General features: G+C 40.2%; 2 protein-coding genes across 2 annotated transcripts; both read left to right on the top strand.

Annotated features, from left to right (window-relative positions):
- Nucleotides 1-9,451: 9,451 nt before the first annotated feature.
- On the top strand, nt 9,452-10,378 carry OR13A1 (olfactory receptor family 13 subfamily A member 1; the record flags this gene model as incomplete). Its single annotated transcript, XM_084765653.1, has 1 exon — nt 9,452-10,378. One exon carries the CDS (start codon nt 9,452-9,454, stop codon nt 10,376-10,378), a length of 927 nt encoding a protein of 308 aa, XP_084621779.1.
- Nucleotides 10,379-18,607: 8,229 nt separating this feature from the next.
- On the top strand, nt 18,608-19,591 carry LOC311588181 (olfactory receptor 6C75-like; the record flags this gene model as incomplete). The annotated part of the gene is made up of 1 exon (XM_084765652.1): nt 18,608-19,591. The coding sequence occupies one exon, from the start codon at nt 18,608-18,610 to the stop codon at nt 19,589-19,591; it is 984 nt and encodes a 327-aa protein (XP_084621778.1).
- Between the last annotated feature and the right edge of the window lie 471 nt (nt 19,592-20,062).

Genomic DNA, 20,062 nt, shown 5'->3' with positions numbered 1-20,062 from the left:
GTAGCTTCTGGTACTAGTAAGGCTAACCAGCAGGGAGAACATTTCCCTGTCACCACCGGCTTGGTTTCTCCATTTTCTGTGACCTAAGTGTGTGGTGTCTTCCATAGTAAGGTCTTTCCATAAGTCTGGTGGGCAATCAAGCAACAAGTGAGGTGTCTCTGGGACTCCCCTAGCCAACAACTTGAGGGAAGGCAGGCTATACCACACACTATGCTTTTTGTTTGGTAACCTGTGGCTTTTGGGAAGAGTATTAGCTCTTCTGTAAAGTATATTTACTTAGAGAGCTTACAAAATATTAAGTTCTGTATGGCTTTTTCAATAATCCTTAGTGTTAATTATCTATCCTCAACCTGTCCTGTGGCCTCTTCTCCTCTCTCCCCCTCCTCCCTAGTTAAGCTCAATTTCCTTAAACTTACCCACTACTTTCTTCTTTTATTTGTGTTCTACTATCCTCTCTCTCCTAAGAAGTGTTTCTCCATCTCCTGTGGCCCTTTATTGTTTCCTGGCCTCCAAGGGTGCAGTAGTACATGCAGGCAAGAAGACTGTATATGTAATAAGTAAATATTTTAAAAAAGATTATTAAGAAATGCATATTAGCAATCAGACAATCAAACTCATGGTCAAGATACTAGTTTAGCTAATTACAAAGATATGTTTTCTAGATTGATGGACAAAAGACAGCTCAAAATAATTCAGACAAAATAGATAGATGGTTCTCAAAAACCTCAGATTTCTACAGAATACAGCATTTAAGGATTCTAATAACTTAAGGCTTTTTTTTTTAACAAGACAGGTTTGTTCCTGGCAGCACCCCTGTTCTATTTCAAAGAGCATCAAAGACTTCCTATGTGGCAGGCGAGCCACTGGGTGAAAAATGCTCTTGCATCAATTACAGACAGAAAATTGTCTAAAAGAGGACAAACTGGCTGCAGGAGAGTTGACTGCTAAGTCTTGCAAAGACTAGGTAGACAAGTGTTTATAATTCCTGCTTCACAGAAAAATCTTTCAACTATTCTGAGCCAGAAAGCTGAAGATGGGTAACTGTCCAGGCAGCCAAATATCTCTGTCATTTCTATACTTTTGAAAGCTACTTGCCTGCCCTTCCTACATGTTTAGGTAATGTTTATTCCTTCTTAAGTCTCTGATGAGGTTGAAGACTAGATGGCTGTAGTCTCACAGTTATGATAAATTGTAAGAGAGTCTTTTTATTAGACTAAAAAGGGGAGATATAGGCATAAGGCTATTGTGTATTTCAAATGCTGATTTTTATATTCTCCTATACCTGGTTGCAAGCCTTATTCTGAGAATCTCCTGTCTCAATGTTGTATAAACTCTGTTCCTCAATTGTCCCTTTGTATACCAATAAAGCAGCTTCCAGCCAATCACTGGTCAGGGGAGAGAATAGGGCTGGACTTCCTGCCAGGTAGAGGCGGAGGAGTTAGAGGAAGAAGTAGGGGGATTCAGTGAGTGGATTCAGCCACAAGCAGAGGTGCAGGAGAGATGAAGATTCATCTGAAGCAAAGAAAGAACCAAAAGGCAAGTAGATGGAGTTAGGATAACATAGAGGATTAAGAACAGATTTAAACTGCTCAAGATTGGGTTGGAAAGCCTTATAAACAAATATAAAGGAGTCTCAATTATTTGTGTGATAGCTGGGTTAAGAGAATAAACTAAGAGAAACAAACACAGGTTTTATAAAAATAACTTGTGACACCCAGTCATGGTCCTATGACCAGGTTCACAGTACCAGGTATGAACTCGCTTTGACAGATCAAACATCAGGTCCTATGAGGAAGCAATTGGTTGCCCCTATAACAGTTATGTCACTATTGCACTATTAGCACTTCTCACAGCACAATTACAGTTACTTGTTTTTTTTTTTTTCAAGGATGATACATATATATATATATTGGAGAAAAAAGTCTCTTGGCAGAGTGTGCTTGCTGTTGAGTAAGAGGAATGCTTGTTATACATGAAAGAGGACTGGAGGGAGGAACCACAAGTTAGATTGCAGAGGCACTGTGGATGGCACTCTGTTCTCAACTTGGTTGTAATTTTTTTAAAAAAGAAGTATATTTCAGGGCTGGCAGATACTGATGTGCCTCAGTGTTCAGGGCCCCAAAGAGTTAACAGACTCAGAAGGCTTTTTAATTCTCTAAATAAGACGATGTCTGCTAATATGTCATCAGAAGGTTGTAAAAAAAGGAGATAAGAAACCCAGGACCAAAGCACCTAAGATTCATTGCCTTGTTAATCCATGTGTCCTGAAACACAAATGCTGATGTTATTGCACTGAAGGAACACACTAAGAAAAAGGAGGAGGTGGCTGCACAGTGTGCTAAACTTTGGACCAAGAGAATGAAACAATCAATCAATCAGACAAACAAACAAACAACAAAGAAAAGTTCATTGTTGCTTTTTTTTTTTTAACAATATCTGAGAAGTGAAATCAACTTAGATGACTACTACAAATGAATGGATAATGAATACTCTGGCACCAAACCATATAAAAACCCAACAAAGAAAGAGAACTACAGGCAGTTCCCCCAACGAACATAGGTGCAAAAATATTCAGCAAAATACTACTAGCAAACCCAAGAATACATAAAAAATATCAACCACCATGATCAAGTATGCTTCATTCCAGAGATGCAGGGATAGCTCGATATATGAAAATTAATAAATGTAATATACCATGTAAACAAACAGAAAGACAAAAACCACATGATCATCTCATTAGATACAGAAAGGTCTTTTTACAAAACCCAACTGCCTTTCACGGTAAAAGACCTGCAGAGATTAGGGACACAAGGGAGACATATCTCAACATAACAAAGACAGTTTACAGCAAGCCCGTAGCCATAATTAACTTAAATGGAGAGAAGCTCAAAGGAATTCCACTAAACTCAGAAGAAGAAAAGTTTCTATCCTCTCCATATCTAGTCAATATAATATGTGAAGTTTTAGAGTCTTAAGACACCTGAAGGAGATGAAAGAGATGCAAATTGGAAATGAAGAAGTCAAGGTATCTTTATTTGCAGATGATGTGATAGTATACATAAGTGACCCTAAAAATCCCACCAGGAAACACTCCAAGAGCAGATAAACACTGTCAGCAAAGTAGCCAGAAGAAAATTAACTCACAAAAGCATCAGTGATCTTCCTACATACACATGACAAACAGACACCAAAGAAACCAAGAATGTGGAAGGGAAGCTTTTAATATCAGTACTCTATTAAGTTAGAAATTGTTTTTTTTAAAAATGAGTGACTTTTTGTATTCAACCAGACCACGAAAAACAAACTAAGAAGAGAGAAAAAAAAACTAAAAAGACCCACAACAAATGAAGATATTGAAACAGTAATGAAAAGTTGACTAGGAGCAGCTGGGCCCAGATTGATCCAGAGAAGAATTTTACTAGACTTTCAAAGACCTATAGCTGATCTTCCTAAATTATTCAGACATAGAAGGAGCACCCCCAAACTCCTACAAAACCAATATAACTTCAATAACCAAACTGGGTAAATATAGAACAAAAAAGAAAACTATAGGCTACTATGTCTGATAAACACAGATGCAAAAATCATCAATGAAGTGCTTCCAAACTGAACAAGTGTACATCAAAGATTATTCATTTTCCACTCACTTACTGCAGTTTCACCTTATTTGTCAACCACGGTATGTGCTGTCTTCAGCAATAGGGCCACTACAAAATTAGTGGTCAAAAAATGGCCAAGGCCATAATTTGTATAGGCTTTAGGACTTTTGGGTCTTTCCTGGCCAACAACTCCTGGAGAGATGTTCCATACCTGGCCCTGGGATTTTGTCTGATATTCCATGGCTTGTGGGGTTGGCGCTATCCACAATGCATGGTACCTATATTCAATGTATGCTTTAAATTATGTTTTTTTAATTAGCTTATAATGTAATGGAGTTCCATGTGACTTATTCAAGCATCCTTAATTTTAGTTAACCTTTCTGCACCCCATCGTCTCTTCATCCCTTACTCGGTTTCCTGTTTAAACTGCTATCGTTTGCTGCATTTGCTTTCAGAGCACACATGTTACACCATCCCCACCTAAAGCTGTGGCCTCTCTGATACTTCAATGTCTCTTCAGACATTCACTTTCAACAAATAGGTCTAAAAATATGAAACTATGATCTACATGCGAGATAGAACATGTGGATTTTGCTTTCTCTATCTTTGCTGTCTCACTAAATATATTTTTCCAGCTCCATCCATTTCTTACAAATTTCATAACTATGTATGTATCACATTTTCTTTTTTAATTAGTGTTAGTTATTTATCAAGAATAGCTTCTTCAATGAAAGTTTAAAAAACTGAAGGGGAAAAAAAGAAGACACCAGAAGCCCTTTCATGGCATGCATCTATAAATTAATACCATGGAATGGTTGAATTACCACTAGTGATAAATATATCCAGTGAAATCCCCATCAAAATCCCAATGTCATTGTTCAGAGGAATGGAGAAAATAAACCTATAGTTCATATGGAAGCATGAAAGCCTGAATAGCCAAAATAATGCTGAAAAAAAAAAAAAAGAACCACATTGACCTCAAGTTACGTTACACAGCCGTGGCAACACAACACAATGCTTAAACAAAACCAAAAATATACACCAATGGAATACTTGAGACGAACAAGAAATGAAACCACACAGCTACACCCATCTGATGTATTTTGTTTATTGACACAGGGTTTCATGTAGCACAGGGTTCACAATGTAGCTGGGGATGACCTTGAACACCTCACCCTCCCGTCTCCAACTCCTAAGTGCCTTGATTACAGGTACATAGCACCTTGCCTAGGAAAGCAACAGAGTCTTGACTAAGGTATCAAGACTTTTCAATAAATGATGCTTGGGAAACTGGATATCTACATGTAGAATTATGAAACTAGATCCTTATCTCTCACCCTGGTCAAAAATAGTTGAAGATGTATCAGTTATCTTAATGCCTTGGATTTTTGTGTCTGTGTATTTAATCTGGAATGCTTATAGAGGTGAGAAAGCTAGAAAAGGGGGTGGGGTAGGAGGAGGGCATACCTCTGTGCAGTAGAACCCACGTGACCTATGTGTGCCACATTCCCCCAGCTTTGCTCCTGCTTGGTGACTGTGACCACTGCCTTTGCGGTTTTCTTTCATACACACTTTCCTCCATCCCTTTATCAAAGCTCTCGGTATAAACAACTGCGTATTTTGTGAGGCGATAAGATTTGCATATGTCAGGAAAACACCTTGATGCACCTGAAGTTCTGAAGCTATTAGTGGAATTGAATACACAGGCATAGGCAAGGAATTTTGGAAAAGGACACCAATATAGCTCAGGAAATACAGCCAAGAATTGACAAATAGGGCTTCCATGAAATTAGAAACAAACAAACAACAGCAACTACATGGCAAAGGAAACAAGAAGAAGAGATGGCCTATGCAATAAAGGAAAATATTTTCTTAACTGTATCTTGGACAGAAAAGTAGTATCTAGGAAATATAGAAGACTCAAAATACTAAATACTACTAAACCAAACAACTCAGTAAATAAATAGGTCTGATGAACAATAAGTTCTAAAAAGATACATACATACATACATACATACATACAAGAGACCAATAAACATGAAAACTACTAGATTTTCTTAGCCATGATAGAAATGCAAATTAAAACTACATTGATCTTCAGTCTCATTGTCAGAATGGCCACCACTAAGAGCATCAATAGCAACAAGTGCAGGAGAAGACCCAGGGAAAGGAGACCCCCCTCATGCATTGTTGGTGGGAATACATATTGGTTCAAAGACTATAAAAATTAGTGTGGAAATTCCTTAAAAACTCTATCATGTGAACCATTCATAACGTGTCTGTGTATATTGTTGAAGGACTATAAGTCAGTGTGCCACACAAATATTTACACAATCACAATACCTAAGTTATTGAGTAAGTCTAGGTTTCTATCAACAGATAAATGGATAAAAAATGTGACATACATAGATAATGAATGTTTTTTCAGTGATAAGAATGAAATTATTCACTTTTCAGGAAAATGGATACAACTGCCCATCATTATACTGAGCAAGTATGTTCAGGTTGAGAAAACAAAACATCACATCTCCAGGTGTGAATGTGTTACTTTGAGTAACTGAGCTTGGGTCCTCCCTGATCCCAGTCCTCTGAACAGGGACAGTGGCGATGTCTGGCCGTCTCCCACTGGGCCTTACACTCTCTTTCACACATTTGGCTCGAAGCCCAGAACGACATGTCTGTGTCCACCAACGACAGCCAAATCCCCAGCAAAGAGGGATTTAATTTAATTGCTCCTTCTGGGTCCATTTAAAGGAAAGGTGGTGAACATCCCTCCCAGGTGTTTGCCATGGACAGGGACAAATTCTCCTAAAGCTGAGCCTAAGTTTCTTGCATCATGAACTTAAATAGAGCGACAAAGAGCCTCACCTGTCTGTACAGGCTCGTTCTCACCATGGTCCCTCCTTCATTTGTGGCTGACAGAGAGGCCGTACATGCACTGCACTGGGCACACAAGAGTGGAGTTATAAAGGTAATTATGAGTATTTCAAGGAACATTTGTCCCATGGGGGGTGACATGAAACAGTGGGGGAAAGTTTGACTTGTAACCCTGCCTGTTTAATATTAACAAATGGCATAAAACAGCCTTTGTTTACTTATCTAGACATGTTTAGTTACACAAAACCAGTAACATAGAAATATTTCTCCCTAGGTATTATTACAGTTTGATCCATGAATGTGACAGTGATGCCAATAAGATCCTAGATGTGGCTAAGAGTTTTAGGTTTGTATGCTATGTCACAGCCACGAAAAGACCCGCTCCAGTTGTTGATGGGGGGGGGGGATTCCTTTTCTTGGCCCTGCTTTAACATTTGCTGGGCTCCATGTAGGTTGGTGTCCCACAACAAAGAATTCTGGACTGGAGTCCCGAAGCCTGGGACTGAGTACTGAAGGTCAGTGGTGATTAGGGCAGGTCATACAGAGAGACTTTAGGAGACAGACTGGACAAAGCCATTTTGATTTAAAGCTGAATACCTGGTGCATGTTCTGATTTTCAGTTTTCTGTTCTTGAAATACGTTTAGAGTAGATGATGCATCTTCATATATAAATACATTGGAAATGCTACATAGTGTCTCTGAAAACCCGGAGCCCCTAGAGATTTAAAAATGAGCACTGGTAAATTCTCCATCCTTAATTGCCGTAAGACAGCAATATTTGAACCATGGACTGGAGCTAAAATAAAAATTCGCTCCTTTTTCATCCTGACTCAGCTCCTTAGCCTCAGCTTTTCTGTCTCCCATGCTGATGAACAGCTCGCCCTCTGGGCCACGGTAAGGAACACAGAATGTCATGTTTATTTCTCTTGATACAAATCATAAATTAAGGGGAAAAATACTATTCATTCTTTTGCTCTCAAACAAAAATGAAATCAGTGAAACGAACATATTGTGCTTGTTCCATTCACCCACATTATTGAAGTTCCTTGAGCCTCAGCCCCAGGAAGACACTGAGGTGAAGGCCCAGCGGGTCCCCCAGCACAGGCTTCGTCCTAGGTCAGTTTGTTGCTGTACGTCATTGCAGTGCCACACCCCTCTGCTCAAAGGACACTTGTCATCTTACAGGAGAGCGACATGACCTAAACTGTAGCTGACACTTAGACATTTTGTGTAAGCCTTTAATATTTTAGTGGCAAATGCATTCTGGAAGTTTGGCCAAAAAAAAAAAAATGGAATTCTTAGTTAAAAAATGAACGTACTCCTAACCTTTTAGTGGCGAAGGAATTGAAAAGCAGGAGAGAGCCAATGTGGTGTCACACGTGCTGGTTTTTCCCTCCAGCCAGCCATAGTGTGCACTGTGGTTGCTGTCACTGTTATTTTTGCTAGATGATCTTTAGCATTGAAATAACAAACACGGTTGGGTCTCAGGCATAGCACTTGGGCCAAAATTGCACATGGGGACTTGGACCAGTGTTAGAGAACCAGCTTTGTAACCAGGCCTACAGCACCTGCATTGGGCCTTAGGACAGGTGAATATAGAGTCCTGAGGGGTCATCAAAGAGAGAAATGCCCCTTTCTCCCTGAGGAGGAGATGTTTGGAGAGAGTAGCAAACACATTTGACTTTTGAGAAGGATGACGTCCTGGCTGAGGAGGTCGGAGAGACTGTCCCAAAAAGCCTGATATGACCCAGCGCATTTACAGGCAACTGGCTATGACTGTGGCTGTGGCTGTGGCTGTGGCTGTGGCTTTGGCCTTGGCTGTGGCCTTGGTTTTGAGAGTTAAGACGGGTAAGAAGAGTCTATAGAGGAGGAAGTTTCCAGAAGTGCTGTGTGGAATATTCGCTCTGTCAGCAGTAGGGGACCCTGAGTTATTAAAATGTGCTTATGCAATCCACCTGCCTTTCAGGAAAGCTACACTAGAGAAAATTCAGAAAACACATTAGCAAAAGCAATGACACGAAAACCAATCATGGTCTATCATGCATAAGTTGCTTTGCCTCCATGTCCATACACCAATGCCTCTTTATTAATTTTTGTGCTTTAACTCCTAATGACTGTGCAAATTCTTTTTACAATTTCCATTGTATTTAAAAAGTATCAATAAGAGACTGTGAGTGCACCAGTTTCAAAGTATCCACTACCACACTGACCTATAATGATGCACCCAACTTAAAGAGTGTAGGGAGCTTTGTAATTTCCAGTCCTAAATTATTTTGCTCAGATTTTTAAAAATATTAATTACCTAAGAAAAGTTTCCAGAAAGGAAATTTTCAAATAGAAAAATTCCAAATTTTTGAAAGTTCAAATGGAGAACTTATGAATGTGTGTGTGTGTGAGTGTGTGTGTTGCATGTGTGTGTTCATGTGTTCTGGTGTACTTGTATATGCAAATACCCATGTGCCTGTTTCCAATGCATGTGCAGGCCAGAGGACAACTTTGGATATTTTTCCTCAAGTCCCACCCTCCTTGTTGTTTGAGATATGCTAAGTTTTTTTGTGGTGTCCTTTTGAAGGATCCTTGTTTGCTGTGAATACTAAGTCAATCAACTTCCTAAGTTGATTCAGTCGTGAATGACAGAGTGGATCTTTGATTTAATTTGCATTTCTTTAACTGAGAATTAATGAGCTTAACTGGTGGCTTGCACTTGTTTTTATGAACTGGATGCTCAGGTTTCTGTGTATGTAGCGTATGTTTAGGTATGTCCTTTGTTAATGTAGCAGTGGAGTGTTCCTCTTAGTATAACCCAATAAAGCTGTATCTCAGCATTCATCCATGCCGTGTTGTCAGGGATACAGGAAACATGGCGATGACCTTTCTTAAGAAACCTTTCACCTCTTTTTTTTTTTTTTTAGCCCTGAAATCTTATGCAAACGTGTGGGGCCATAATCATCTAATGGTCTCTGACATCCTTGATAATGAGAAACCAGACACTGGTGACAGAGTTCATCCTTCAGGGCTTCTCTGAGCACCCGCAGTACCAGCTGCTCTTATTTATCTGTTTCCTCTCTCTCTACTCTGTGGCCCTCGTAGGTAATGTCCTTATCATCTTGGCCATCACCTGCAACCCTGGGCTCCACACCCCCATGTACTTTTTCTTATTCAATTTGGCTACTATGGACATCATCTGTACCTCCTCCATTATGCCCAAGGCCCTGAAAGGTCTGGTGTCGGAGAGGAACTCCATCTCCTACGGCGGCTGCATGGCCCAGCTCTATTTCCTTACATGGGCCGCATCCTCAGAGTTGCTCCTCCTAACTGTCATGGCCTACGACCGTTACGCAGCCATCTGCCACCCTCTGCATTACGGCACCATGATGAGCAAAGCGTTTTGCAGCGTCTTGGCTGCTGGAGTGTGGGCACTCTGTGCTTTCAACACAGCCATTCACACAGGACTGATGACGCGCTTGAATTTCTGTGGCCCCAACGTCATCACACATTTCTTCTGTGAGGTACCCCCACTGCTGCTTCTCTCCTGTAGCTCAACCTATGTGAACAGTGTCATGATCGTCTTGGCTGATGCTTTTTACGGCATATTGAACTTTCTGATGACCATCGTGTCGTACGGCTTTATCATCTCCAGCATCCTAAAGATGCGGACGTCAGAAGGGAAGCGAAAAGCCTTCTCTACCTGCTCGTCCCACCTCATTGTGGTGTGCATGTACTACACTGCTGTCTTCTACGCCTACATCAGCCCCGTCTCCAGCTACAATGCAGAGAAGAGCAAACTGGCTGGTGTGCTCTACACCATGCTGAGCCCTACACTCAACCCTCTGATCTATACTTTGAGAAACAAAGAGGTCAAAGCAGCTCTTAGGAAACTTTTTCCTTTCCTCCAAAATTAAAATGTGACTCCCAGAGCTCTTCTCTTGGGCTTGTAGTTTCCTTGTGGATTGGCTATCCCAGGGGTGCGTGAAAGGCTAGCCTTTTCCCACACACTGTCTTTGTAGATGACCTCAGAGTTCTGATGACCTGACACCGACTAATGGAAGAGTGTGGTTGGCTGTGAGCTCACACAATACTGAGCATAAGAAATAGAGTCTCGGGACCAATCCCAGGGGGATACAGTCAAAGAAACAAAAACTCCCTAAGAGGACTGAGTGCCCATACGCCTTATGGATGTGTGGAAATATCTTTCTTTTCTTTGCGTGTACAGCATTCATGTGGAAACCACACTTTGAATTTGAGTGTGTGGACATTGAAAGACTTGAGTAGTATGTGTGGACCCATTGCATTTGGAGGATTTCTTGACTGGAGAACTGATTCATGCAGCCTCTGATCTCCAAGAAACCCACTTCTTCTATTTTCCTTCAACTCTTCCCTTTGGAGTCCTTTAAGCATCAAAGGCAATTTTGGATGCTAATACGAGCTATTGTTTCTGCTTTTTCCTTTCCCTCTCACTGATATTTGCCTCAAGGGGAAACAAATTTGTAGGTTCACCTCTTGGTCTTACTTGTAAAAGCTCCATCTTTATCACATGATATGCGGCCTGTATACCTAGAAAAACACCCAAGGTTTTTCACCTCTTGAGTTGGTCTTAGAATTCTGAGGATCTGTCACTTCATTGCCCTGGAGTGGGGACAAGTGACATGAGTCAGCTGTGATAAAATCACTGTAAAAACACAATATTATCCTTCTGTTGTTTCTGAATAAAGCTAGGGGTACAATCTGTATCTATTGTAGAGAGATCATGAGTCGGTCCCTTATGTTAAAAGCTCTTGTAGCAAAGTCCATTTCTTTGGTCATGGTGACAGGAACAATGTGAATATTTAGCTATATTTTGGGGAATAAATAAAAACATATTCTTTGTCAGATTAGGTGGAAGCTAAGAATAGAAGCTGATGTTTGGTTTAGGAGGCTGAGCTGACTTCCGGTCTTCCCATATTCTTATTATCCTTCATCTGAAGTAAATTGATTTTGGACCTGAAATTTGAGAATTAGATGACTTGTAGACAACCACGGCCTTTATATGTAGATTCTTATGGATTAGATCTACTCTCCATGACAGAATTATAACCCCTAATAATAGTTTGATGCTTTTCATGATCTCCAATACTTTTCAATAAACTTGACTTTGTCAACAATCACTGATTACTCAATATGACACTAGTAGAGTTTCAGCATGCCACGAAGAGTATTTGTTATTTTTCCACCTTAGTTTCTAATCATTTTTCTAATCTCTATATTTTACAGTGGATTCTAAAGAATGTTTAGACAAATATTGAAAGCTTAAATGAGCATTAACAAATAGAAATTTGACAAAGCAGAAATTTGAGACTATATCTATGTACACACAAACACACACAGAGAGACACAGACACAGAAACACACACACACACACACACACACACACACACACACACACACAGGAAGCAAGTACCCCAATTAACATGACAAATGCAGGCATAAAGGAAGTGCTGCTTCTCAAGAGCCAAGCAATGTTGTCATTCAAGGTCAGGAGGAAGTAAGAATGTGGCAAGAGCCTTGATCTAGCTTGGAAGAAGCTGAAATCGACTTCAACTCTAGTTTCCTTCTATGTGTAATAAAGACAAAGGCCCACATAGGGGCTGAGTGAAACAAATGACAAAAAAAAATCAAGTGTTTTGTGTAATAAAGCAGCGTTTTAGTGAGTGTCCACTGAGGGTGAGTGTACTCGTGGAAAACTGCATACCACACTCCCTGGTTCAACTTGACTACCGATGGCCTGCTGGGCTGGTGGAGTTAACTCTCTGAAATGACCCAGTGTAGAGGGGGCAACTGGGTTGAGTAGGTGATAAACCTTATCCCAGTGGTTACTGAAGCCCCAGGCACATCAGTAATGTGCAGGGTGCTGGATGCCACCATCTCTTTTCAAGAGGCCAAAGGGGAGAGCTCCCTGGAGAGACAGATTATCAGTCTTCTCTTGGTCTGAGTCCTTCACAGACCCCACTATTAGCTTCCTTTAGTCTGGATATGGTTGTTGTTGTTGTTGTTTTCTGTTCTGCAAACTCAAATAGGTCCATTTGTGTTCAAGTTGCTTTGTCCTCCTCGTCCGGCTGAACCCAACGTTGTCCTCTGCTTTATCTTGCTGCTTAAGCCTTTTTCTATTGCTGTCTAGTGGGATGCTCTATCTTCTGTCCTTGTGTCTTTCAAAGCCAACACACACGAAGAGAGGAAACATGCAATGTTTGTCTTTCTAGGTCTTGGGTTACCTCACTCAGGATGGTTGCTTCAGGCTCCATCCATTTTTCCTGTGAGTTTCACAACTTTATTTTTATCAGCAGAATAGTATCTCATTGTGTAAATGTACCCCATTTTCATTATCCATTCATCAGTCAATGGGCACCTATCTTGATTTCTACTGGCTATTGTGAAAGAGCCGCAATGAACACTGATGAGAAAGTACTTTTGTAGTAGGGGACAGAGTCCCGTATATGCCCAGATTAATGTATTAGGTATGTTTCTATTGCTGTGATGAAATATCATGACCGTGATCAAAAGCAACATGAAGAGGAAAGGGTTTGTTTCAGCTCACAGCTCTCAGGTTATACTTCATAACTGAGGGACACCAGGGGAGGAACCAAGACAGGAATCTGGAGGCAGGAACTGAAGCAGAGGGCAGGGAGGGACGCTGCCCAAGGTCACTCTTTTCATGCCTCACTTAGCCTCCCTTCTCACACAGCCCAGGAGCAGCTGCCAAGGAATGGCTCTGCCCACATCGTCACTGACTAAGGAAATGCCCCCACAGCTTGCCTCCAGGCCAATCTTTTTGGAAGCATTTTCTCAGTTGTGGTTCCCTCTTCTGAGATAACTTAAGCTTGTGTCGACTTGACATAACTGAGCCAGCATAATTGACCCCTTGTCATCCTGACACTTGGGCCATCACTATGCTGCTAGAACCTTTTCTTTCTCATTTGTCCCCAATATGACACGTTAATATTAGTGTCACAGTTTATCTCCTTGTCTAACTTTGATATGATGTTTTTTTTATCTTATTTTATTGTGTTTTATTATTATCTTTTAGAAGCAGCTTTTTTTTTTTTCCTAATCAGAGACAAAAAGTGAGTGGATCCAGATGGAAGGAGAGGTGAGGAGAGACAGATGAGCAGAAGGAGGGGAACTGTAATCAGGATCTACTATATGAAAGAATCTATTCTCAATAAAATGGCAAAAAATATTAAGATAAAAAATCACAATATAAAGAATTCCTATTTTTAAAAGTCCCACAATCATTAAAATTCAAACACTTTAAAAGTTCAACGTTAAGACACCCAAAGTTGCTCTCAAAGTTGAAAGTTTCTTTAAAATATCCGAAGTGTCACTAAAATGTCAAAGTCTCTTAACTCAGATCTCCTACCTGTAAAATAAAATGTAAGTTATATTATTCTAAGAGGGAGGAGCCAAGGCTCAGTCACATCAACATGTGCCTCGGTATTTATTGTGAATCCCAGGCTGGCCGCAGGCTCACTAATATTCCTGCTTCAGTCATACGAATGAACGGATTATAGGTGTGGGCCGTGTTGGCTAGCTCCATTTGACCTTTCAATCCTGCATTAACAGTAATATATAATTTGAAAGTTTATGAACTTTGGGGGATTATATGTACTTCACTTTTAAATATTTTCATGAAGACATTTGAGAGCTCATATTATATTTTTTGTAGACAATGAAAGGGCAACCATTGTACTTAATAATCATTATATATATTATAAGATATAATAATACTTTATACAAATTTATTATTATTATTATTATTATTATTATTATTATTATTATTATTATTATTATTATATCTTTTGTAGACAATGAAAAGGCAACCATTATACTTACTGTTCTTATATAAGATATAATAATGTTTTATACAGACTTACTATTATTATTATTAATCAAGTGATAGTCCACTTACAACCATGTTAAATTACCAATCACGAGGGATCCTAGTGTGGCACAGGTCTGTGGATGGCTTCATTCCATCTACTAATGATACTTAGTGTCTCTTGGTGCTGCTCCCTGGATCTCGTAGACCCTGATTGGTGTCGAGAGACAGTCCGAAACTAAACATATGTTGGGACAAATTCCCGTCCTTTTCATTTCTGCTCCTGGTGGTGTAAGTGTCCTTCACAGTCTGGGAACATGAAAGTGGTAGGTGACAGTGGTGGGAGTAGCAGTTCAGTGCCTTGGAAATTTTTTTTCAGAGAAATACTATCTATGAAGAAAATATCTATGTATGCTGTATTGAGTGGAGACTCTCCTGCTTTCTACCCTGACTGCTGCATGCTCCTAACAGCAGGGATGCTTGCTGAAGCTGGCACATGCAAGGTAGCAGGGTAGGGCGTGGGGACCTGGAGACTCTCAAAAGCTTTCTTTTTGGAATTCCAGATCCATTCACTTGCCAATTCTCAGAGAACAATGAGGAAACGTGTGTTCTTATTTGCCCATGGTGTCACCATGCAAGATTTCCGCTGAGATATAAGTTTGGTTTAGTGCAGTTCTTGGGCTGCTAATTGATTGGAGAAGAATAACTAGCAGATGTACTACACATGTTGGATTTCTCTTTGGAAGATTTATGAACTTTTAGAATGGAGGTGTCTATGTGCCTAAATTTTTAGCTGCCCAGACCAATGTGTTGATTTATTTCTGAGAGTGAAAATAGAAGGGATGGGCTTCTGTTTACTCTCTTGGTCTACAGATACTTATTTTCATTGGGAGTTGGTTATAAGTATTATTGGTCTTTTATAGAGAGGAAACTAGGTTTGACTCAGGGACATCTCTCTTTACCTTTATCTTTCTTTTGTAGGTAAGGAGATAGGAGCTAAAAAGAAAGAAAGTGGGATATAGAAATATAGAGGGAGGATAGAACAAAAGGTAGATTATTGAATCTACTCCTCAACTCAAGGCCTTAATTGTTATTCACAAAAGGTTATTTTTAATTCAGTGATATTAAATTTTGTATCTTGATGCAAATCATGGTCATGTCAAAATCTACTCTAACACAAAAATATATATTCTAGGTCTAATAGATAGATATGATTCTATAGATATATAAGGTAAAATAGTTAAATAAGGTCTTCAAAAACCTCAGAGACCTACAAAATATGGCATTTAAAGATGTTTTTTTATTATTCTCGATTCTTGGACAACAAGACAAGTTAACTCCTAGCAACACTTACCCTGTCTCAAAGAAGATAATGAGATCAAAGAACCTCTTTATGGAGTTGGCTTCAAATGTGGCAAACCAGCCACTGGGCAAAACGTCCTTGTTTCTGCCACAGACAGAATTCTGCCTAAAAATAGGGAAGCTTAGATTCAGGCAGAGTCAACAGCTGAACTCTGCCAAGACAGGGTAAGCAAGTCCTCAATAGCTACTGCATTGCAAATATGTCTGTCTGAAATATTGGGCCAGAAGACAGAAGATGATGCTCCAACGTTATAGAATGTTGAGCGATTATTCAGGAAGTAAACTGTATCAATCATTTTTTTTTCATTTTGGAAGCAGCTAACTTACACATTTGGTTCTTTTGGATATTTAAGTTTTATTCCTTCTCAAGTCTCTGATGGGGTTGAAGACCAAATAGTTTAGTCTTTCAATTAAGCTTAGTAGGTTAGGGTTAAGATATTTTTAGATCAAGATAGATGTTTTAAGTTAATATAGAGATGAGATGTGATAGATATTGATCTTCATTCAGAAATTTAGACCCAACAAGATAGGAAAGATGTTTACTTCAAGTTTGCCAAATACAAATAGCCAAATCACTATGAAAGTAACATTTATATAATTCCTGATTGTCTCATGGTTCTTCCAGCTATATGTAGTTTATTTCATTCATGTGTAATGATATAAATAAATGTATACATTTAAAAAAGAAAAAAGATAAAATAGTAGAGGGCAGAGTTATGGTTGCTGTGAGCTGCTTGTGACGAGGATGTGGCCTCAGGGTGAATGGGGCATCTTGCCATTTGTTTGCTGTGAACCACAGCAGTGTTTTTCTTCAATCTGTTCTCACTAAAGCTATGATAACAAAAGAGTGAGTATTTGGTTGTTCTAAGTCAGACAGCTAGGCCTGAGACCTGAGGTGGATTCTAGTTGACCTGAATGAAGAAAGCTCATATACGAGGACTTTATCAACTTAGGGGGAAATAATATTTATTCACTAACAGGAATTAGGAGAAAGGATAAATCAGAACCATCACTTGAATTAAGTCATGAAATCTTTCTCTACTAGGTTAAACATTCCTTTTCCTCCTGAGTGTATGAGTCTATGCATGTGTGTGTGTGTGCATTGTGTGTGTGCATTGTGTGCATATGTGTGTGTGCATATGTGTGTGTATGCATGTATATGGTGTCCAGAGTCCAGCCACAGGTGTCATTTCTCAGGCGCAATTCATTTTTATTTTTAAAAGCAAGTCTTTCACTGGTCGAGAACTTGCCAAATGGGCCAGGCTGGCTGGTAAGCAAACCCCAGGAATCTGCTCGTCCTCATCTGCTCAGCAATTACAAGAGCATGCCAGCATGTTCTCCACTTCCTGCCCCTCCCCCCTTCTTATTTCTCCTTCTTCAATTTGGATTATGGGGAATCGAACTCACATTGTATACTGAGCTTTCTTTCAAATTTGGGTATTCTTTTGTTTTTAATTCTTTTTTTGTTTTATTTCTTTTCTTTGCTTCTGTGTATGCAGGTGTGTGTATGTTATATTTGTGTATGTGTGTGGTATGTGCATGTGGGGGGTACGCTCATGTGTGTGTTTAGGGTATATACATGTGGTACATGCATGTGTGTTGTATGTGCATGTAAGACACTTGCACTTTACTACGTATATGCATGTAGCAGCCACAGGTTGATCTTGGATACCCTCACTCATCGCCTCCTCCTGGGCTTTGCTTGTCTTTGCCCCTTCCCAGCGCTGGAGTTACAGATGCACTTTGCCATCTGTAACTATCTTCACCACCCCTGGCTTTTTACACATGTGCTGGAGTCTGAACTCATACGTGGACAGCAAGCACTTTATCTGCTGACCCATCTCTCCAGCCGCCTGGACATTTAGAAATGTCTGGACTAAGAAGATGAGATGGCAGGTCTTCTCCCTGGACAGACCATCACGCACAGGATGGAGGGGGAAATCTCTTCCACTGTCTGTCTGCCTGACATGAGCCTTTAACAATACAATTACAGTTTGTTGTGAGGCCCTTCTAATCTAATTCCCTTCCTAGGACCAGAGATGGTACTACAAGATGATGGGATTTTTTGCTAATAATAATAATAATAATAATAATAATAATAATAATAATAATAATAATAATAATAATATGACCAAACATGGAAACAAATGCTAAAGTATGATGAATATATTTTGTGGGATGAATGGCTTCTATGACTTAAAATCTTTTAAAGACTTGTTTTTATTTTATGTGTATTGAGTATTTTGCTTGCGTGTGTCTATGCATACAACGTGCATGCCGGGTGCCCTCAGAGGTCAGAAGAGAGAGCTGGATGGCCTGGACCTGGAGTTACAGACGATTATATCGCATGAACAACAAACGCCCTTCACTGCCAGGCCGCCTCTTGCTTCGGTTTCTCTGGCTTGCTTCATTTTCTTTCATTTTGCACTGGTGGGAATTAGAACCACAACTTCACACACGTGTTAGGTAGGAGCACGGCCTCTGAGCTATGCCCCAGACTCAGGTTGATTTTTACATTGTAATTTTTTTGTGTTTGGCATATTTATCTGTGCCTGTATGACATGAATGTACTTTTACCAGACATATGTACCATGACCAAATAGATCAAAGGGTATAACTTGTTCTGAGTAGGCTGTGAACCACACGAGAAAGTGACCAACACTGTTGAATGACTTTATCCCCAATGAAGGTGTGCAGCACATGCAGTTCTTCTACCGCTAGTATTTTAGGGTGCGTCTAATATGAAGGCAGTCAAAGTAATAGTCGGTTGTTTTCCCTTAACAATGCTCAAAGCAACATATTGAGTGCACTGTGTTAAAAGTCCGATTGCCTTCCCATGTCGTTTACAGTTTAAGGAGCATACAGTTCTCCACCTTCAGCCATGGTTCTGCAAAGCCTCTCAGTGACAGACTGAAAAATGGAGATCCTGATGAAAGAGGAAACAAGGAACCAGACAGCTGTTCAGGAGTTTATCCTTGAGGGCTTCCCTGTGGCTGAGCACTTGGGGAGCCTCTTCTTCCTCGTGCACTTGCTGGCCTACTTGGCTTCCCTCACAGGCAACATGCTAATTATTGCTATCACCTGTGAGGACCGCCGCTTACAGACGCCCATGTACATCTTCCTGAGCAGTTTCTCCTTTGTGGAGTGTTGTTTTATAACTACCGTTATTCCCAGGCTGCTTGCCATCTTTCTGTCAGGGAGGCAAAGGATTTCCTTTGTGGCTTGCTTCACACAAGCCTTTGTCTTTCTTTTCCTGGGGGCCACTGTTTTTTTCCTTATGGCTGTGTTGTCCCTGGACCGGTATCTAGCCATCTGCAAACCTCTGCGTTATCTCGCCATCATGAGCCCAAGGACGTGCTTCTTCCTCGTTGCTGTCTGTTTGGTTTTGGGATTCCTCTTCATGGTTGTTCCTGTGGTGATGCTTTCCCAGTCGTTTTACTGTGGCCCCAACGTTATTCCTCACTTTTTCTGTGATTTTGGACCGCTGGCAAGTCTCTCCTGTTCAGACACCAGGTCTATTGAAATGCTGTTTTTTCATCTTGCTTTAATTGTGCTTTTTACATCCCTTTCCATAGCCATCTTTGCATACAGCAATATAGTAGCCACAGTAGTGCGTCTCCCCTCAGCCAGGGAGCGACAGAGAGCGTTTTCTACCTGTTCCTCTCATCTCATTGTCCTCTCTCTAATGTATGGCAGCTGTGTGTTTATATATATGAAGCCGAAGCAGACAAGCAGGCTGGACACCAACAGAGAGGCTGCTCTTGTGAACACAGTGGTGACGCCTCTGCTGAACCCCATCATCTACACCCTGCGCAACAAGCAGGTCCACCAGGCTCTGAGGGATGTGCTGTCCAGGGTTAAATTACACAGATATCAGAGGAGGAGTGCACCTCCCCTTTGAGTTAGTCTAACTCCATTTTCATTTAAATATTCTTTGTAAACCATCAGGTGTGCTGTCTCATCAAATCCTGCCTGTTTGTTATTAGAGCGATGGCTGACGCGTACAGCAATTCCATCTGAAGGCATTAATTACCTTGTGATGAAAAATCGTTTTATATTTGCTTTGGTGGCAGTTGAAACCAAAGCCTCATACATATTACCTATGTGTTACACTTTTCAACAAAGTGTCTCAAATCATCCATGCATTTTATTTGATGGGTTGGGTTGGGTCTGGGAAGCCATGGTTTCACATGTCCTCTTGAAATGATGGAGAAACAAAGAGAGGCTGTGAGGATGGAGTTGGGAATGGAGAATTAAATCAATGAGTACCAAGAACCTAAAATTTATTCGACAGATTTATGTGAACATCATATCGGGATTTGAGTGATTCTTAAACAATAGCTGTCATGATATTAATATATTACTTAACACC

This window comes from Acomys minous (genome assembly GCF_964271855.1).
Source record: "Acomys minous genome assembly, chromosome: 17".
Classification (NCBI taxonomy): Eukaryota; Metazoa; Chordata; class Mammalia; order Rodentia; family Muridae; genus Acomys; species Acomys minous.
Note: the sequence above shows the minus strand (reverse complement) of the source record. Positions and strands in the feature narration are given on the sequence as shown.